Here is a 22495-nt window from a genome sequence, read left to right as displayed (position 1 = left end):
GCACAAGTGGGGGAGGGGCAGAGAGAGAGGGAGACACAGAATCGGAAGCAGGCTCCAGGCTCTGGGCTGTCAGCACAGAGCCCGACGCGGGGCTCGAACTCACAAACCGCGAGATCATGACCTGAGCCAAAGTCGGACGCTTAACCAACTGAGCCACCCAGGCGCCCCGTGGAGATTTTTTTTTTTAAATTACAGTAAAATATATATAACATATTGCAGGAAACTTTTAAACAACTAATAACGTGCTATGAACAAAGAAGTAGCATTAAGGGTTGCCGAGATGAAAAACAAAAATCTGAGCTGATTTTGGTATGGAGTGTAGGAGAAGGTTACTTGGACAACGCAAAGGTATTTCAAAATAAAGGTATCACTATGAATTCAGTGTCCGAGGCCAGAAAATTACACCCCTAAGGTGAGCCTCTGAACAGGTGCTAAAAGAAGCCCATCTTTTTGTCTACCTGGAGCGTGGGGTGCCAAGGCCTGCTGACAAATGTACAGCTCTAAGGGCTGTGGCTTCCCGTGACCCCAAGAACAGCTCCAAGCTGGGTGCTTCTTAACCCTGACAATTTTACAAGGCTGATGTAAATATCAAATAGGATAAATACATGTAAAGTGCTTAATGAGCTCTCTAGAACTGGCAGTCAAGGTTCAGGGACATTGCTTCTCAACTTCATAGGGCTGCCAACCGAGGCACAAAAAATAGCTAGCTAATATTTACCTAGAATTGATTAAGTGCCTTGCAGGTTATCATCTTGTTAAATCCTCACAATTCTATGAAGTAGGTACTATTATTATTTCCATTTAAAGATAAGGAAACTGAGGCACAGAAAAGTGAAGTAACTTGCCTACGGCCACCGAAGATCTAGGTGATGGAGCTAGGATTCTACTTGGGCAATCGGACTCCAGAGCCTGTGCTCTTAGCCACTTCACCGGGCCCTGGACCTCCAGTGACTTGTTTCAATGAAATGCTCGAATTCTCGAGTCAAATCAATTACCACCCACCGGGAGATGAGAGGAAACCTGCGTTGCTCCATGTCACGAGCCCCACGTCAGTTTTCTACACACGGAGATGCCGGAACTGCACGGCTTACTAGTTGTTTGCGGGCGTGGGTTTCACAGCGAGCACACTAGGCTTCAAATCCTAGCCAGGGGACCTGGGGCAAGGTAACGTAAAGTCCAGCCTCAGTCTCCTCGTCTACAAACTGAGGATACTACTCGCTTCACTGCACTGCTGTGAGAAGTGAATGTAATAATAAAAGTGAAACCCTTGGCATTGTGCCCCGCCACAGTAAGTGCTGCAAACAGAAAAATTATAAGGCCTGCGTGCTTTGACTCAGTCTTTATAAAAATTATAGTTGAAATCACAGGCCACAATTTTCTGGGACAGTAAGAAGAAATTTGGGAGTAAAGAAGTTGGTGACACAGTCCTTTTAAGAATGCCAATCACTGGGTTTTAGCTCCTACCCTCTGTTTAGAAAGATAAAGAACACTGGAGAATATTTATACATGTTCTCACACAAGTGAAGTTCTTTCCCCCATTAACAATAGGACCCACTGAGCAAACGCCCAAAGACAAAAGTGAGGGCCTAAAATGGTCAGTATATCTGCTCCCCGCCACCTGTTTTTGTAAATAAAGTTTCACTGGAACACACCAGATTCATTCCTCTGTCTACTGCCTGTGCTGCTCTTGCACCACGACGGCAGAGCCGCGTGGAGGCAGAGTTGAGTAGTCAGAGACCTATGGCCCACAGAGCCCCAAATGTTTACTATCCGGCAAAAAGTTTGCCAAGCTCCTTCATCTTTGCTTTCTCCATCACACTGAGCAGGAGGCACACATCTTCCCATCCTCCCAAACCACCAAGCGAGCGTCTAGCAATGTGCAAAGGAGACGACACAACACCGAAGTGTGAAAGAAACCAGTTTTCAAAATGCCAGGAGGAGAAAAAAGCTTTATAAATTGGAAAAAAAGAGAATATCATCATTAAATAACAGGATTTGCCCTGCTTTAACATTACTTTCTGTCCCTTAAACTGCTTCCAACTTCAAAGGCCCATTATCCCCCATTTGAAATCAAATGAGTTCTTTACAAAGAAGGAACTAACAAGGAGCTGCTTGCTGTTCAAAAGCGAGGGACCACAGTGCTCAAGATGGGGACGGCCTGGCAATCACATCAGTCAGTGCAAAATCTGCATTTTATTAAAGACATTTGGGAAGATCCATTCAAAAATACATTGTGCTCAGTAAAAATTGACCATTTCATGCTGATAATTAAGGTTACCACGGAATAGATATTTGTATAATATTTACAGCAACAATAGAAATTTTACAGAAGTTTAGAATGGAATACATGCCAGAAAAAACTTGATAAGATGTACCAACACATGATACAAAGAGTTATATAAACACTTTACAAATGGTTCATAATTAGCTTGTGAGGAATTTAAATAGTCAACACTTTAAGTTCAGTTTGGATTCAAAAATTAAAAAGGTTAACACCACGTCACACCCTTGCCACAGTAAAAAGTATGGAATTACACTCTGTATTATGGATTATAAAGTCTGTGCAATTAAGAATTTCCACTGATTCTTCATCTACCACAAATTTGGATGTTACATCATTCTGGCTTATCCCTATTTTTTATTTCATGCATGAGTAGGGTTCTCGAAGTCACCCTGCCCTGTGTCTTCCCAGATACCCCCTTTGAACTTCCTAGAGATTGAAGAAGCTCAGAACAGTCTTCTAAGTATATACAGAATAACTACCTGAATTCGAAATGGCACAAAGCAATTCTTGGAGATAGGAATTAGGGGCAACTATTTTGTTTGGTTTTATTGTTTCTGTTAATCAATCCAAGTTTACAGTGAGAATCCACTTCTTGCGATCATAGCTTACCCCTCCAGCCTGACTCAATCAGTGACCAAGGAGGAAACAAGGAGAGGGAAAGAGACTGAGAGGACTATACTCACTTGTGTACCTCTAGTGAAAATGGAGTTCATACGAGCTTTGCTTTCCATTTTGGAAAATCTAAGCCACGGTGGAGAACTTGAAAGTTCTCCAAGAGAAAAAGCTTCATTTTTTTTTTCTTGAAACTCTGAATGCTTTATAACTAGAGCTTTTGACGACTCTGGCGATAAACACTTTAATCCCCCAACAGGGACAAAAGTCAAGGCATCTACCTTTTCTATTCCTGGGTTTCGTCCGATTAGCCCTGAAGCAGGGCACTAGGACAAACTTGTCTATGCCTGAAACGAATCAGATCAGGCTTTTGGGAAAGTAACATCCCAAACCAAAGGAAGTCCTGAGGAATTCTTAGCAGTCTGTCAAAACGGAAGGGCTGGAGGAACAGATAAGGCCTCTTTCTCCCTGATACTCTGTGCTGGAAGAGTAGCAAACAAGGCAACTTCTAATCTGCATACAACATGGAAACTGATTTTTTTTTTTTTTTAAGATTCCAAAGGAGGGTCAAAATACGACCCGAGGATCAAATGGGGTTCAGAGAGCGTAACCTTATGGGTAATGGAGGGCCTTAGAAGTGAAACCAGTTTCACTGCCGCAGTTCTCTGGCCCTGGAAATCCAACGTGCAGACTACTACAAATTTTTTCTGGCAAAACAAAAGACAAACTCCCTCAAATCTGGGAGTGAACAGTTATTGAATGAAGATACAATGTAGGTCATGATCATCTTTAATATCCTATAGGAAATACACAGAAAGGTGGGCCAGTGCCTGGAGTAGAGAAAGGTGGAGTCAGGACCAGGCCTAACGCTGATGAATCAACAAAGCACTAAGAGAAATGAATATTTACGTAGTAACTGACTTGGCACAAGTCTATGATCTTTTATAGTACATTCAGTTAAAAAAGAATAGAATAGTATAGAATAGAATAGGATAGAATAGAATAGAATAGAATAGAATAGAATAGAATAGAATAGGATAGAATAGGATAGGGCGGCAGGCCCAGAGTTTCCTCGCCACCTTACTTCTACCACATTGTGTGTATACAGACAGACAGACAAGGGACTCGCCCTGTCACGGCCTCATTTTCTTGCATTTACTTATGGTTTCGAAGACGGAATTTTTTACCCAGCTGATGGGTCACACCTCAAGATATTCTATATATCTCAGCTGGTTAAGATACAAAATGAAGAAATCAGAACCACTTACAAGTTTTTGTTTTGTAAGATGGTTCTTAAAATCTCTGAGAGAACGTTCTTGTGAGATTCTGGCCCTGGAGATTAGCAACAGGACACTTTTCTGCAGGCCCTTTTAAAGAAACCATTTATTTATTTATTTATTTATTTATTTATTTATTTATTTATTTTTTAAGTGTAAATCAGTTTTCTCTGCCTACACACTTTAATAGTGATGAACTGAAGGAGGCAAGGAAATATTTCAATATGCTCTGACTCGGTTCAGTGTATCACATACCACATCCCCAGCTCACAACAGTGTGAGTCTGTGGATCTCAGTGCTCACATGGAGCTCAATATCCCACTATAATGTAGGAGTTAACGAACTTCTAGATATAAAAGCAGTGCTCTCCAGAAAAAATGTTGTGACCAGGAGAGAATATGCAGATTTCTGAGTCCCAGCTGAACTCTGGGAATAAGTCGCAATGAGCGATTGATTGCCCTTGCTGAAAGTTGGGTCACCACCAGGACCTTGGTGAACAGAAATGGACAGAGCCTTCTACACACTTGAAAAGTAACCCTCTGGCCGTTAAAAAAAGTTGTACACTTATTGAGTCATTCTCAATACATAGCTAGAAGAAAAATAAATGGCTTTTTTTCCTTATTTACTCTAAAAACTAGTTTAAGAAGTGAGGATACTATGACGTTAACTAAGATAAGGGGTGCTGGGAAGGGAAAATGGGATAGCATTTCCTAGCGAAGTCCACTAATTTTCAGATTAGGAACATGCTAAACTGGCTAACTCTACAACCACAACATACTTTATAATACATGACACGACTAGAAACTAACCAGCACAGCTCTGAGCTTAGAATTAAAGCACAACTGCATATGGCAAATCTTAAAGCAGGTTTTAAAACAGATTTAACCAAAGCGTACAGCACAAACACTCCTGTAACAGCCACATCACAACCACCAGTAAAGAGTTTTTTGCTTCTAATCGGTCTGTCATACGCCAATATTTGTAAAGAGCTATTAAATGACTTGAATAAAAAACAATGACATTTTCTTTTGGGAGACACAGCTAAAAGCCATGGATGCCTTTGAGCAGTTGGTAAAAATCATGCCAATCTGCCAGGCTGCTGCTTGCTTCTAAATATAAGCCTCATGGCTCTGTGAAAGATTTTCTAAAGATGGTGACCTAGAATTTAAGTTCTCAAACACCTATAAAGCCACTCTGGTCTCCTCCCAAAGAATGCACCGTTTAGCAGGCCCAAGACAATGAAAACAAACAGGATTCCAGGGATTCAAAAAGAGTGGTAGAAGATTATTTCAGAGACTAGGATACTGAAGAATTCATACCCGCAGTTTCTCCCGTAGCCTGGAGAGAGCCAGGACAGAGCCAAGCTCTGCAGACGAGTGGGCCTGGAGTACAGTAGAGCAGGGTTTCTCAACCTCCCCACTACTGACATTTGGGGCTCATCATGCTTTGTTTGTGGGGGGTCCTGTGTACACAGGATGTTCAGCAGCATCCCTGGCCTCCACCCACTAGATGCCAGGGGCACCCTACCGCTCCCAGTTATAACAACCAACCATGTCTCCTGACATTGCCAAACGTCCCAGGGAGGCAGAATTGGCCCTGACTGAGAACCACTGCTACAGAGACGACTCACTGGAGCTCCTTAGCACGGAGCACGTTTGATCTTGGGCTCTGAAGAGGCTAGCCCTCAGACTGAGACCAAGCAAGGTTCAGTAAAGTTCATCCAGGACTTCAGAGAAGAAAAACGAGGATGGCGACAGAGCAAAAGTAGAAAAAGAGCGAAGCAGAGTTTCTTTTCAAAAGGTGATCAGCAACACTTCTCTAACACAAAGTGATTCATAAGCCTTCATTCAGCCATAGTCTATCCTTTAGGAAGTAAGGGCAGAGAATAGAACGTGGACATCATAACTTTCCCTTCCTAAAGAAAATGTAGACTTTCGTGACTTTAAATCAAGTCCTTCTCATTGTGGATGGCAATTTTTGTGAGGTCAATGATTCATCAACCGGAGGAAAACAACAGTTAAAAGCTAAGAGAGGGCCCATTAGATTTGAGAGAAAACTTGACCATCCCCCACAGCGAGCAGGAAGAGAATTATACATGCCACAAGTGTGGATTGTAGTTCACTTATTACAGCTTACTGAGGTCGATGAAAAGTCAGAATGGACAAAAGCTGAGAAGAGGATAAAAGAGCTACCTCAAAAATACTAGTTGAAAACACTGTAGATATTTTCTGGCTCAAATCTGGGAATGTATGAAAAGTATGTATTGACTCTTCATCAGTTAGGTTTACTTTGCTCTAGGTAGAAGGCAATTATTCTAGCCCTTCTTTGAAGAACCACCATGAATATAAATGTTCTGCAAACATCTGAGATCCCAGTGTTAGCAAGGATGAAAACATGGGAAACCAGCCCCTAGGTGACAACGAGCCTCAAATGCCACAGCATGGCAATGTGACTGCGCAGTTCCTAAGCGCACAGCACAGTGAGAAGTCTTTCCGGAGGAAAAAATGTAGTTTCTGGTCTGCAAGGGGGGATACAAGGTACAAATTTAGTATGAAAAAGAAGAGTTACACACCCTTTCAGAGTCATTAGTGTCCAGGCGAAAACTGCTAAGGTTCGCGTCACTTATATAACTGAGCAGCTGCCTGGGAAAAGCCAGAATTCAGAGCTACTTCAACAGTTACAGAACTGGTGAAAGAAACAAGATATAAAAAGAACTGAAGAGCATGCAGACTATTGGTTGGAATCAACTTGTTTTAATGATAGTACCCAGTTGAGTTTCATTTTAGTGCCTATTATACTTATTAAAACCAAATAAAAAGCACCTTAAAATGACCTCTATATATAATCAATACACATCATTATAGTAGTTATATAAAAATGTAATATGCACACAATTTAAGCTTCAAAGAAACCAAGACCTTTTCATTATAATCTTCATAATCATCAGAGCTGATTCTCAAAATCTCGGGGGAGGGGGAACAGTAACTCAGCACATTTCAATTATCCTGACTTGATTCGGGGGCTTATGCTCTCAGAATCCTGGGACAAGTAATAAATATTGAGAAGTTATCCCTTTGAGGGGTGTGGGATGGGGGAGCTTTAGAAATATTATTGCTAAGAGACTACTTCCAAAAATCTAATTCTCTTGATGGATGGCGTTGAGGTGATTTCTGTCAAGGATGGCCCAGAGACACTGGGCTATAACCCTTGCTGGCGAAAGGCCTTGATGACGCTTGGGAGTAACTTGGGAGTTGAAGGAGATCAAATGAGGCAAAGAAGTCCTGTTCTGACCGTGTGTGTGTATATACTGATGTACATGCTAACCTTGTTATAAATGGACAGTCCCAGGAAGAAAGAGTGAATACAGCAATTTTCTCTATATCTGGAATTGCTTCCGGAGCCTTTGAAATATACTGGAAAGAGCAACAGCAACAGCAACAACAACAACAACAACAAAACACTTAGAAATAGAAATGCCGCACATGTATCTCACACCCCACCAGCCAAAAGTCTCCGGTACAGTGCACAGGATTCAGGAGCATAGAGCTGGTCTGCAAGACCTGCAGACAGGTGCCTCTTACGAACTTGCAACTAGGAATGTTCGCTGGCAAATCTTTGGTCTACACTCTACACTAACGCGAAGGAGAAGAGCATATTCTCTCTACGAAGACCCATGAGTCACCCTGGATCTGTTCTCCCCTCAGGTACAGGGATCGTCCCTGGATGCGAACAGGAGCCAACCGTGAGGATGGAGACGAGGCGTGCTGAGCTCTCACTGGCCTAGCTGGCTTTCTTGCCTGTGGGTTCGGAAGGAGATGCTGCATCTCATCTGCTACCAAGGACCACGTCTAGAGGCTACTGCTGGGGCCTAAAAGTTGAGCACGGTTCCCACTGTTGGTCACACAGAGCCACAATTCAACTCCCTTGATTAGAAGTATAATACTCACTTCATATCACAAATGTATAAAAATATGGCAGATAGTGTCATAACGATACTTTCTTTAAATGATTATATTTAGAAAACAGACAGATATTTACCATATATATATATATTTATATATAGAATAAAATACTCCTGATGCAATATATAAATGTTACTGTTTAGTTTTTATAGAAACTACTGTAGCTGTCCCACTGCTTCACAATGTTCCAAACAGCTCAAAATAACTTTACATTTAACATAAAAGGTATGATTAGAACAGTACAATATTAATTATAAATAAATGTTACAAATCCTATCAAATATGGGAGTTTAGAAAACAATTTAAGACATACAGTTAGTTCATCTGCTAACCCTTCAAAGGGATATGCTTGGATTACAACAAACCCCACGTTTAGTTTAGGCAAAAAAAATCTGTGGTAAGGGCATCGGTCAACATGAATTCTTCTATCCCTTGCAGTACCAGAACATGCCCTGGCTTTCCCAAGTTCAACAGGGATTGCACTAAAGCTGGAATGTACAGGGGAGAAACTGGCAAGAATGTCTTCTTCCTCAGTGGCACATTCTATCCATTTTCACACGAGATCCGAGGGGACTGGTGGTCCCTAAGGAACTCCTGTGCCTCTGAGATCCCTGACTAGCATTTGTGGCCGTGAGGAGCCAGAGGGCTCCACACATACAATATTGCACTCACCTTCATAAAGCTGAAAATACTGGCTGACCACCCCAGCCCAGCCCAGCCCAGCCCAGCCCATTCCCCACCCACCCACACCCTCCCGTCCCCTCTCCACTGGCTTACCTACCCCCCATCCCCTACCCCAGCGCACACTACAAGGCTGTCTCTTTTAAATCATTCAGATTTGGCATTCGAGACCGATTTGTTCTGTTATAAGGGTGCCCGTTTGGCCCACTCTTGGCACCCAGCTGTTCAGAGTAGGAGGGCCCCTCTGTGGCACTCCGGCTCACAGAGGACACGTGCCAACCAGGGTCCATCTGACCTGGCAGCTGGAGGGCTGGCCGGCCCTTGGGTGTGGGCTCCTGCCGGATGTTACTGCTCCCGCCAGAGGCCTGGCTCAGGGGGTGGATCCGAATTTCTGAGAAGGAATTTTTGGCTTGTTGAGTTGTTAAGGGCTGGAAGCGGGGGTCTGAGGAAGCCGGGTGATTTGAGGCTGAAGAGAGATGTAACAGCTTGCGCAGTGATTTTAACGGCTGGCTCTGGAAGAAAAGAGGAGAGTGCACATAGGAGTTCATTTAGAGTAGACTGGAGAGCTGCGAGAAGTGAGCACAGATCTGAGATGACTGCTTGTAGCCAGCACAGAGGGCATGGGGAAGGAGGGGCTAAATCCAGCCTTATCTGTCTTTCTGTTCATTTTCAGATAAGATCAAAATTATTTATCTTTAATGACAACTAGCTAAGAAATCTAGAGCTGGTGTGGTGGCGGATCAAAGGCTTAGGCACCTTCTATCTGGCTGCATCCCATCTTCACAGGGAAAGGATCTCCTGCTTCAGCCAGCAGGGAGCAGCAGAAGGAATATGCCTCTCCCTTTTTGAGAAGACTCCCCAACAGCTCCGCATAAAGCTGCCACTTATTTTTCACAAGCCGGGACTCAGCCATTCGACCATATCTAGCGGCAACAGAGAACTGAAGAAATGTAATGTTTCAATTAGGTAGCAGCGTACTCAGCTACAAATTGCATATCCCCCTTCTGTTCTTATCTCCCCGATTTTCCCTTTCCCATGACATTGCAAAAATCTAAACGTTCCCTTTCCACACTTTTACTTTTTGGAGGGTAGGGTAAGATTTGAACACTGAAAAGTGAGCAAAGCAGAGAAAAAGGAGCAAAAGCCCTACAGACGCTAAAACACAGTTCCCTCACAGGAGGTTCTGGATTCCTAACATGGGCTTAAGAGCTGCCTTGCTTGTCTGCTGCGTGGCTGGAGCCCAGACCCCACTGGTGGTGTACTGCGGAGGGGGATTGTGCTTCAAGGCAGAAGGGAGCGTCCTGGCAGCCATCTGCCCCACACTGGCCAACTATTCTCAGGCAACTGCTGAACTGTGGGCTTCCCCACTGGCAAAAGGTGGCTCACTCCTTCTCCTCCTCTATGTGCTGTGTGATGAGGCTCACCATCAGAAGAGGCATGTGAAAGCATCCTGAAATTCAAGGTCCAGGGACCCTGCAATCAGGATGTAGCCCTAGCCTTGGGGCAACTCTGGCTGCCAACCTTCAAGGGCCATGCGTTTAAGGGCTCAGCAGAGTTTTAATAAAATGTCGATGATCTCAAGGAACAGAGCACTGAAATCAAAGGGAAATTGCTTGAGAATGGACTCAGGTAGAAACTGCTCCTGAGGAAGCATCCTCCGTGGCCATTCCAAAGTCTGCCTGAGAAAGCTCTGTGGTCCCCAGGGAAGGTGGCACAGTACGGTACACACTGTGTTTTTTGTTATTGAAATTGGTATGATAACACAATGCGACTCCTGGTGATTTTTATGGCCCTGACCACATGTAACTATCGAGCAATTACAATAATTTGGGTCCAGCTGGATATATAAGGGAACCTGAAAAGAGCTTCTTAGCGAAACAAATGGCTACACAAAGAAGGTTCTAAAGCCCCACGTTCTTTTTTATAAAACTGGGAAGAGGCTGTCAAGGCCCTCACTCAGAGCCCTGTGCTCTTAATTCAGATACATGTCCAATAACATGGATATCTGGTTCCCTACACCTTCTCTGTCCCCTTCCCTCCTCCCAGCCTATACTATGTTAGAAGCAGAAAATATAAAAGGTTGGGCAAATGCAAGTGAAATCTGGGAACTTGTGTCAGTGGCTCTAAGTAACCGTTAAAGAAAGTAAACAAAAAACCTATGGAAATAGACCCTCTTCCTCCGAATCACAGAAATCTGTGGCCATCTATAGGTACAAGAAGTCCTAGAGCCTCAAAAGCTCATAGAGGCTATCAGAAATTATAGTACAGAGGAATACTGGGTTTATAAAAATATTAATATGATCAAAAAACTAGTTAGATTATGTTACTGTGCTCATTATGGGATACTGAAAAGATGCAATATTAAAACACTCCTAATCAAAACAGTTGTTCAAAGGAGATAAACCTCAGTTACCTAAAAAATTTACTGATTGCATTTTCTGCTTATTCCCCCTATGGCAGATAAATGTGATTGCACAATACTGTCTAATATGCAGTTCCTAATGCAACTGCTCAATTTCTATCAAAAATAGTATTGATTTCATAAGTTTATTCTTTCAAGAAAGGTTATCATGTCTGTCTTTCAAGGCCCAATTCATATGCTACCACATTTAATGAAACCTTCATCTTCCCACTCTCACCTCCCCTGCATTTGATGGCATGTCTCACTTTTTACCATGAATGATGATTATTTATAGATTCTCTCTCTCTCTTCTAGGATATGTAGTATTTATGGGCTGGGACCATACCTTAATTATCCCTCTTAATCCCCTCCAACATCCACCCACCACGCCCAGCCTGGGCTAGCTGAAGGCTAATGGAATCTCACTTTTTTTCCCATGAGAACATGGGTCACTGAAACAAGATTCATTTGGACTCCCGAAATGCATCTGGCTATTAGAGAGGGTATATTCCGAGGAGGCTCTCAGCCTTGTTGTAACACAGAGGCTAAATTCCTCAACCCTGCCCTCCACTCAAGAGAGACAGCCACTGCAGAGTCTAAGAATCTAGGAGTGAGGCAGGCACCGCTCACTTGGGTCTGTAAATCAGAGATCTTGTCAGGACGCCACTCCTTTGGTCTGCTGCCCGGGGTGCTAGCAGAGTGAATGGCTTTCTGTAGTGTCAGAAGATCAGGGCCATCAGGATTGGGTACCTAGAGCAGAATATGGACAAAGATTCAGTAAGAACCCCAATAAGCCTAATTAAGATATGCAACCACACCCAAGAGGAGAACAAAAGCAAATCAAATGAAACCGAAACTCGACCCCGCCGCCCCCAATAAAAAAAAAGAAACCAAAACTCTCCCGACGTTCACAATGCAAGTGATGCCAGTTAAATTCTGCTGCCCTCTTAATAATTTTCCCTGTATTAGGAAAAATTGGCAGATGTCATGCAGCTTTGTTAAAACCTCAACCCTTAAAGCATTCCCATGCTGTTAGTTTTAGTCGCTGTAAGAGAGAGCAGTTAAATTGGGCTGTACCAGGAACTGCTGTCGTATCCTCATTCCATATTGCAGTTAGGTTATGAACCAGTTCAATAAAACAAAAATTTGCTCCTGCTGGGAAAATGATCCAAACACTGTATTTGGCGGTGCCCAAAGAAGGCTAGCAGGCTTTCAAGGATACCAAAGTGGGAAAAGTATGGTTTGAATCATATTCCCAAGACACCGCCCAGTAAATCTGGGTCTAGCGTTATACACTATAAAAATGCTGGAAATTTGTGCCACAAATTCCAGATGAATGCAATTGGTCCATTCACCGATTTTGGTGAACACAGAATAATGCCAAATGCCAAGCAAAAGCCCTGGCTTTACACTAAGTGACCAGCAAAAGCTAGAGCCAGGCAAGGAAAAAGCAAATCACCAACCAAGAGAAGGTGTTTTCATGGAGCCTGCTAGCTCACTCAATTTGGTCAACTCAACTTGGTTTCAAAGAACAAACTGCCAACCAAGTGTTAACAAACTTTGTGAGTCAAATGAAAAGACACTGTTAATTGTAAATGTTAATCAAATTCTTTACAGGAAATAAGGGATTTTATGAATGCCATCTGCCGACAAGTGGGTAACCAGACAACCCAAACTAGTTCTTCCACTAGTTTGTTTAATAGCTTTTTATGCTTCAACTTCCTTAACTGATTCAGAAAATCCAGAATGGCGAAGAATTGATATTTCAGTGAATTTATGGAACTGGCTCAGGTACTTAACTAGCACAAAGAGAATATGACCCCATGAAAATAAGACATGCTGTTGTCATCAGTAAAACAAGTTTACTGGAGCAGTTTTCAGGGCTACCATACATAAAAATGGGTACCATGGGTGGAGTGACTACAGGAAGCTTTTTCAAAGAAGAACTATGCTTTAAATGATTCTTTGAATTAAAAAGAGGAAAGAGGGATTTCTTGATGCTTGGATTCTCCCCGTTGGTGGAATCTGTCTGCAATATAAGATACAAATAAACTAATTGCAAAAAAAAAAAGAAAAAAAAAGAGAAAAGAAAAAAGAAAAGAAAAGAAAAAAGAAAAAGCAAAGAAAGAGAAAAAAAGAAAAGAAAAAAAGGTGTTCTTACTGAAACTCCTAGCCCTTGGAAGCCCTGATACTGTTAAATATTGATAGTCACTTAAGGAATCTGTGCTGTTGTGTGCACCTAGAAGAAGTTCTGTGTCATTTCTCACTTGGACATGAAGATGCCAACAATGTAAATTCAAGACCTACAAAAACTTCAATGTATATAAAGAACATGTGGTCATGATCCTTACCTATAGTAGGAATGCCTAGAAACTTACACATATCTATTCACATTGAGCTTAACAAAACATTTAAGGATTTATTTATTATCAGAAATACGATTATTGTAAAGGACTATGTTTAAAGAGCTACTGATGAACTTCAGTCTTTTCCTAATTGCTAGAGAGGACTTCAGCAACTAAATAATTGACCATGTAATCTGTCTATAGGGGGGAAAAAAAGAGAAGATACTGCAAACCCTTTTGAACATGGTCTATTGTTGAACCAGAAAACATCACTTGGAAGAGGAATTATCACTGTTACAGGATTCTACCATCGAGGAAGAAGCCTGGTTCCATGCTGTTAAAGAAATATTTACCCCATGGAAACTATGTGGCACAATTCAGAATACAGGTTTTCAAAGTGAAAAAACAAAGTTCAATCTTTAAATTGACGCATGATTACCAATTGAGATACTAACTAACTAGGCTACAATTACCAAGTTGGCAAAGTCACCATATGCTCTGAGGGCTTATGCAACTCTGGATGTGGAACTGAGGCCAGATTTCCCAAGGCGGCTTCCAGATTTGCTTGAGTCAAAGCAGGCACCTTTACAATACAGAATTATTTTTTGGCACCACTCTTCCCTGTTTTGGATAGCTCAATTGTCAGAGATTGAGAATATATATGAAGGCATTCATACCACCTTGTATGAAGCCATTCAAGGAAGACAGCCCATGAAGGATTCTATTCCCATGATGGGATCCCAGGGAAGAATTTAACTCACATCGCTAAGGAGACCACAAGAGAATTCCCAGGAATCAGTGGCCAGAGGCTCTCCACCAGAGATGGGCCTGTGGCATGGACTGAGTCTGGGCCTGTTATTTAGAAGACCCACCTCTAGTTCTCCCAACTGATTATGTGACTTTGGGCAGGTCACAACTGGCCTGGGTAGTCTTCTACCAGTGAAATAAAGGTGTTAAACTAGATTTAGGACCCACTGAGGTTTTAAAATGTCCTGTTTCTCTATGTGCACTGGGCATTACATTTCTTTTTTATTTCTTTTAATCTCATGCAAATGCCACAAAGCTTTAAATCTTTCAAAGCTGGTTTACCTAGTTTCCTTTTGCTGAGTCATAGAAAGTGAAAAACAAAACAAAACAAAACAAAAACAAAACAAAACAAACTACCTTTAATTCTGTTTCAATACTCACTTGAAGGAGACAGAGTTAACATAATGCCAGGCTTAGGAGCCTGAGATCTGGCAGGATATAGAGGGCTCTTTGGAAATCTTACTCTAGATACCAAAGTCCTTAAAAATGTTTTTTCTTTTAATTAAAAAATGCAGAGGCACAAATAATTTTTGACTTGGAAGGCTTAAAGCATAGTGGCCTATACAGAGATATTTTGCAGTTACATTACATACCGAAAATGAAATGTATAAAAACCTAAAAAAAAGTAAGTTCAAGTGGAGAGACTGTTAGAAAATAATTTTCTTATTTATACTAACCTATACTTTTTGAAAATCTAAAATTTAAAAATCTAGAATTTGAACCAGATCCTGAATAACAGAGTCAATCAACATATCAACTCAGGCCGTAGTAGGCCAGGGGCTTTAGGTTTAATGTTAGTCTAATGCAGACTGACATCAAAAGCCAAATCTATACACAAAACACCTTCAATTCCTTGGTTCCTGCTACGTTCTTCCACTTAATTACCCCATAGTGGCTACAGACCTGAGGTTAAGAACAAAAACAAAATCCTCAGAATAAAAATAACAGTGGTGAGGAGAGGTAGCCTAAGTTCAACGTTCATGATGGATAAGTATGTTCTACAGACAATGATAAAAGTTTTACTTTATTAGCACTTTAAATATTTTAAGCTCCTCTACTTTAAATAAATCTGGCCTATTTTATTCATCCAGTGTAAATAATAAATGTAGCAATATTTGAGTGGCATTTTGATTTAAGTGAATTTCAGTTAAAGGCACAGGTAGTGTTTTTTTTTTTTTTTTTTTTAAACACTTCAGGAATATTATGCCACGATTAAAATGAAGATAACAAGATCTGTGTAGTAAAATATATATTGTGTGTATGTGTGATTGATAGATATATTTACTATTAAAAGCCAGGACACAAAACTATACTACAAGGATTACTATTATTTAAAACAAACTTAAAAACCACCTTCTTTCCACAAACATGCATAGGGTAAAAGCTAGGAGAAATATACCAAAATCTTAATGCTAGTTGTAATAGGGTGATAAGATTAGAAAGCATTTTTTTCTCAATTTTTCTACAATGAGCTCATTTATTTTACAATGAAATATATCAATTTAACAAATAAGCAAATGAAAGAATAGTCTAGAAAGGTAATCTAGAAAGATCTTTATTAATACTTCTAAAACATCTGTGATCCTTACTTTGGGTGTTCCATTCTTTTTCCTACTATCATCTATCTCATCGTTACTTACCAATGAGTCATAATCCTAGAATCTTTTTCCCTTTTAAAATAAATAAAAGTCAATCATGTAAGATGTAGAAATAGAAACAAAATCATTTAAAATAGCTGACTCAACAAGCAAAGGGGGAAGCAGGCCTCACGTGGGTGAAGAAAGCTCCCGCTGGCCTGGAGGCCTCGCTTCCCCATGTTTCCTCACGTCACTAACCAGCAGAATCCTTGCTTGGGTGGTTCAGTGATGTGATGTGCACGGTTCCATGGAGCCAAACCTTGGTTCAGGCAGCGGGCTCCCAGGAGATAAGACTCGTTCCATTTCACAGTTCAGTCACAAGATAAACATGTCTTCCTACTAAAGCAAGCCCTGAAATGTCAAATACTATTCTCCTCTCTGTGATTAGGCAGCCCAGAAATGCATTTGTCAACAGGGGAACTGGAAAACGAGCCAGGGAAGAATAATGAATGATGGGTAGTTATAAACTTCCAGGATTTAAGCATAAACCAAAACCATTTCCTAAGTTTTCACATATCTTTACTCCCCAAAGAAAACTAAATCCTGCAGCTTCATAGTTTTTTTTTTTTTACATGGATAAGGTGTTTACTGAGAGAGGTTTAAAGTGTTCTCTGTAATCCAAATTAAATTTCTTCTATTCTTAGAGATTCTGTGGAATCTGGAAAAGGCTCTTTGAGAGGAAAATAGTTGTATAGAATTTAGAAAGACACATATACAATGTATGTATGTCAAATCTCAATAAGAAAATAATTCACTTTGATTGCCACATACAAAATGTAAAGTACCCACAGACTAATGCAGACTCGTATGTCACTGTATATAGAAAGTACCCATCTACTTACTGTTTGAGATTTCTTCTTTTTCTTTTTCATTGACCTGAAAAAACCTTGTTTTTCCTTTTCCTTGAGTTGTTCAGAATGACTAATGTTTTCAGGACTTTTCCTAAATGGGAAGACATTTTTATCATATTGATCTTTCAATCGTTCTCCTGCCATTATATGACAAATATAATGAAGACTAAAAAATGCATGAAACCAGATTCAAACAGCCATGAAAAATCAAGCACGTAGGTGAAGAGCCTCTAAAAAGCACAGGAGGAACTGAATCTAATCAACCATGGTTAATGATTAGCCTTTAGCACAGGCTCACTTTGAGCTATTATTACAAATGATCTGGTAACTGTGCTGCAGGACCATTTTCATGCTGTTGAAAACCTCTGAATGTGAGAGTCTGAAAAGCACACAGTTTAAAGGATGCCTTTTCCATAACCCTCCAAGGGAAATAACTGAAACATTTTCAATATCTTCATTTTTCTATTTACCTTTTAAAAACCAACTCAACAAGTTCATTATTAGTGGCTTGCCAAGATATTAAACATAAAAAACAAAACAAAGCAAAAAAAAAAAAAAAAAAAAACAAAAAAAACAAAAACGGTGGTACAAAAGCACTGTAAATAAAAGCAAAAATTGCCTTGAACTGGAAAATTCCCTTATAAAAATGTTGTATTTATTTATTGAAACTAAATTGAAAAATAGATCAGGTAAGAAAAAAATATAGACAAGATGAATGCTTTAATACAAAGCACTCTTGGAAAAAAAAGCTTCTAACTGAAAATACTGACAACATTAAGCTTCATAGCACTGACACCACCAGGTATTTTAATACAAATAGAAGGTATGAATAGACAGCAAACGGGACATCTTGGCCCTAATAAGTTGGTGACTTGTATGTTAATAGGCCCTGTATTATTTAATTTACAGTCTTTAAAAAGCAACCCAACTGGTGTTGTTCAAAAAGACACATTCCATGGGCTCTACTTAAAATGTTAATATATGACTGTGGAAAGCCATTTTCTAAAATGATTGAATTCCTTCTATTAGCTGTTCCCTAAAATCAAGAGTAAAGCATTAAAGGTGAGAGTGCATTCATATTTATGGTTTTAGAACACCTAACGGTGAAGAAGTTACTAAAACTTCTAAGACAGTATGAGCAAAGCAGCATCCTTTACTTGATTAAATCTGTGTGAAGGCAGAAAACATCTATACAAACTATTACAGAGCCACATGATAAAAAATACCATGAAGCTATCAAAAATAAATCACATCTTCAAAGAATTTTCAGTCATCTAAAGAAATATTTAAACTATAATACTAGGTGAAAACCACAAGATTCAAAACTTCCTACATAGTGTGAGCCCAACTGTATTTTAAAAGGGGGGCATATATGTGTCTATACACACATTTTTTTTTAAGGCAGGAATAAAATAAAATCTTAATAGCTATCATCTCTGGGTAATAAGATTATTGGTGATTTATTACTCTTTTTAGTTTCAACATCAAACATGTACTACGGATATAATAAAAAGGTTGGACAAACCACAGAAAATTTATTTGAAAAATCAAAAACTCAAGATCTAAGACAATAAGGGAAGAGATTTAAAAAGAGAAACAGATAAAAAACAAAACAAAACAGGAAAACATGACTGAAAGAGCAACGATCATCTCTTCTTGCTTAGCTTAAAAGTTAATGGGAATACCGAGGAAGTAAAAACCCGTACTGTACGTCCAAGTGTTCCTGAAACTCATTAGGACCTGCAATTTTAAACATCAATGAGAGAGTTCCAAGTTCTGAAGTAAAACTTTCATAATACAACACAACCGATAAAAATAACTAGCACCGGAATTCAGAATAATACATTTACAATTTGAAAGCTGGAAAACTTCAAAACCTCACACGATGGAATGGGTAAGCATGGAATAATGAAAAGTTTGATTCTAAGTAACACAGTAAAACAGTGTAGTTTGCTGGAATCACAAAAGTACAACTCTCAGGATTGAAAGGAACCTCAGAGAGCATCTAAACCAACCAGCAATACAAATATTTTTACTGTCCTGTAACTTCCAGAAGTCAAAGAACTATTTGCTTATGATATAGCTTATATCCTTCCATAATGGGGTCTGAACCTAACCTAGAAGCACAGCCAAGTATTCGGATTAACAGGCAGAATTTTTTACCAATCAGAATGTAAGTCTAACAAAACCTCAAAGGTATGCCGGGTAGTAAAAGTGCTTTCTGCCAATCCAGGAAATCTTTAAGGGGGACATGTTTATCATGACTGCAAGCTCAGGACAGGAATGGGCGTTACAGTGAGAATGTTAATGCTGGCATGAGAGCAAGAGAAGGCTTGAGACACTAGGCCCGGGAGGAGCAGATTTGGGAGGGGAAGAAGAGTCTCTATCCAGTAAGATGAAAGTGAAAGGGGCTCGTAAGGGTAATGAAAGAAAAGAAGGAGCAGGGCAAAAAGCCCAGGGTTTGCAGTTCCTTGTGACCACAAAAGGCAGGGAAGATGAATCAGAGACACTGGATAAACTAGAGCCCAGGGGAAGGGGGAATGATGAGGAAAACATCTTCAGACTGAAGCTAAGCAGAGATGGTGGGGCCAAGATTTACGCAGAGAAAGATTCCAGAGACCAAAACAGAAAAGGAAATAAATTACTCTTGGACTAGAAGATGAAAGCTAGGAGTGAAGCATGAGTGTGCATGCATCACAAAAGACACAAAAAGGAAGTGAGAGAGAAAGAAAAAGAGCACAAGTGTGTTGGGGGGAGACAGAGAGAAAGGACAGAGAAAGGGAGAAGCTACATGGAAAGACACACATGGCAGAGAATTAGAGAAACAAGGGAGAAAGCCTGGGAGACAGACTCAGAGAAGGGTGGACACGGAGAAAAGCTGCCTGGAACATAGGCACCTGAAAAGCTGTGTGTTGTACAAAAGAATGAAGACAGAGACTTCATCATTTACAACCAGCACTACTATAAATGAGTAAGAGTGTGTCCCCATAATTTATCTCACTTGTGAATTCTAGATCCTATGATATGATTCTGTTGGTACAGGCAACAGACAGGTCCAAGAAGAGCAGTACAAGGGAAGGGTAGGTGGGTGGTCACATCCATATCAGGGGCAGGACCTTTGAGAAGGACCACCCAGCTAGTCACCTGGCCCGTTATCCAGGGCTGATTACACAGTTGGTGGGGGGCAGCAACCTCCCCCTGCTCTGACATCATTTAACACAACAGTTGTTTTATAGGGGGTGAAGAAAAAAGAGAAAATTTAAGAGACTCTCCTAAAAAAGGAAGGAAGGAAAGCTGACTGAATCAAAGTCAACCAACATTTACGAAGCACTGTGTACGTGGTAGGTCTGGTGTCAGGTGTTGGGGCCAGAGAGAAAAAGAAAACAAGGAGTGTGACCTCAAGCTGCTCACAGACTCAAGGCAGGACACTGGCAGGTTGGATAGAGGGTCAGAATCCTGGCGCGTCAGTAGAAACCCTCTGGGAGCAGCATGATATTCCCTGCTACCTCCCCTCCCCTGGCCATGGGACTAAGGTGATGTCTGAGAAGAAAATAATCAGTGAATAATTTTCTGAGTTATGGTAGCAAGCAATAATGGATGCCAACATATTCCTAACTTAACCAGAAGAAAAAGCTTGGGACTGTGCAAGCAAGTGACAGCAATCCTTCACTTACCTTAATCACTGGGACTTCAAATTAATTTGGTTTACCGTATAAACATTACTTTTAAACCCAATTTTGGCAGCAGTCTTTCCAAATGTATTTATACACTTTGTCTTTCTTAAGCAAAGTAAGAGCAGCCTATTTTATAAATATATATATGCTATATGCATTATCTATTCTACATGTGAAACCAGAAGGGCTAAAAATGATACTGCCACTGGGAGCCCGAGAAAAGGCAAAAATACCCCTCACCTCTCCCTGGCTATTATTTGGAATCTTTCTCCCTCTTCACACTGTCTTGTTACCTGGCATTATTTCTTGCCTCACAACCTCCAGGGCCAACTGCTAAAACTGTGCATAAGAGTAAACAGGCTTATAGGGAGAGTGAAGGTGTTTTCTCATTAGTAAGGATGAATCTGACTGCATTAACCCTGTTTTTCTTGTTCTGAGATATTCTGTCTTATCTCCCAGTTTGTAACTGGATTCTGGATAGCTGAGATGGCCAAAATAACTACTCTGGATAGTATACTATGATATCTATTATTTCGTGATTATTTTTTAAAAATTTCTTTATTTTGAGAGAGAGAGCATGTGCATGGGCACACAAGCAGGGGAGGGACAGAGAGAGATTGACATATTGAGAGAGAGAGAGAGAGAGACTGACTCTCAAGCAGGCCCAGCATTGTGAGATTGGAGCCTGACGTGGGGCTCAAACCCATGAACCACAAGATCATGACCCGAGCTGAAATCAAGAGTCAGACACCCCAACAATATCTATCACTCTAAAATATGATCTAGTAACTCGATTCTTCCATTGCACGAAGCATGTCCGCTGTACAAATATTCTCTTCCCAAAAGAAATGTGAAGTAACACTATCAAGGAGAAACAGACTGCCCTTAGTCAAGTGATAATTTAGGAACAGCGAGTCACTATGTTACCATAACAAGGCTCGTTCACGTTTTTGTAAGTTATCAAGCTGCGTTTCTCTCAAATATACACAGTATGGTGAACCAATGAGATATCTTGTTCAAAGACAAAAAAGTTAAGGTAAGTCTCCTGAAGGACAAGTACATAGCAGTCTTAACATGAGGGGCAGTGGAAACAAGAGAATACTGCAATTCAAGCTGCTAATTCTGAAACTCTCTGAAGCCTCATAACAGCAGAATCAGAGTAGGGGTGACTCGTTGAAAACGTGTCTAAAGTCTAAAGTTCAACGTCCTAATTATGTCTCTAATTCTTTTTAAAAAAAAAAAAAAACATCTGTTTCCAGGTTTCTACATATACCCTGGTCTAACCAAGCTCTACTCAAATGGACTATCAAAAAGACAGAAACAGGGGCGCCTGGGTGGCTCAGTTGGTTGAGTGTCTGACTTTGGCTCAGGTCATGACCTTGCGATTTGTGAGTTTGAGCCCCACATCAGGCTCTGTGCTGACCGCTCAGAGCCTGGAGCCTGCTTCAGATTCTGTGTCTCCCTCTCTCTGCCCCTCCCCCACTCATGCTCTGTGTGTGTGTGTCTCTCTCTCTCTGTGTCAAAAATAAATAAACTTAAAAAAAAAAAAAAAAAGAAACAGTATGTTGTTCATACTGCCTATCCCATGTTTGGTTTTGTTTTGATCTGACCTACCTAAGGTTGATAGAACCATGTTAATCTTTAATTGATGCTCTTTTAAACCATCACCACTCCATCATGCAATAACCAAGAGGAAAAACCATTTCTTCTCTACTTCCGTATTCTCACTAATGAGAGACACTACACTCATGGCTTGTCAAAGCTGGTAACTACAAGAAGTTGTAGTATAGAAGAGCTGGTCTACAGTCACATAGAAAACGTACCAAAGTTTATCAGCAAAGGAAGTGGAGGGGAGACACCTGACAAGTCATACTGAAGTCAGAGGACATTAAGGATATAAACTACTGCAGCTAACAGTAACAAGTCACGTTGTGCCACGCACTGCTTTAGGTGCTTTTGATGTT

At 40.6% G+C, this 22495-nt stretch overlaps 1 protein-coding gene across 8 annotated transcripts in view; it reads right to left on the bottom strand.

The window, feature by feature from the left end:
- Positions 1–22495, bottom strand: part of CDKL5 (cyclin dependent kinase like 5) — a 216007-nt gene that overhangs the window by 14100 nt on the left and 179412 nt on the right. For 2 of the 8 annotated variants that reach the window (XM_045472590.1, XM_045472589.1), the window contains exons 16-19: positions 16849–16948; positions 13124–13246; positions 11848–11967; positions 9112–9328 (exon numbers count right to left, since the gene is read on the bottom strand). In XM_045472590.1, the coding sequence (XP_045328546.1) occupies positions 9112–9328; positions 11848–11967; positions 13124–13246; positions 16849–16948 (560 nt within the window). Of the gene's footprint in view, positions 1–2174; positions 9329–11847; positions 11968–13123; positions 13247–15212; positions 15273–16848; positions 16949–22495 lie in introns of those variants that run through there. The other 6 variants (XM_045472586.1, XM_045472593.1, XM_045472595.1 and 3 more) reach the window with 4 other exon arrangements.

Source organism: Leopardus geoffroyi, chromosome X, assembly GCF_018350155.1.
Source record: "Leopardus geoffroyi isolate Oge1 chromosome X, O.geoffroyi_Oge1_pat1.0, whole genome shotgun sequence".
Classification (NCBI taxonomy): domain Eukaryota; kingdom Metazoa; phylum Chordata; class Mammalia; order Carnivora; family Felidae; genus Leopardus; species Leopardus geoffroyi.
Note: the sequence above shows the minus strand (reverse complement) of the source record. Positions and strands in the feature narration are given on the sequence as shown.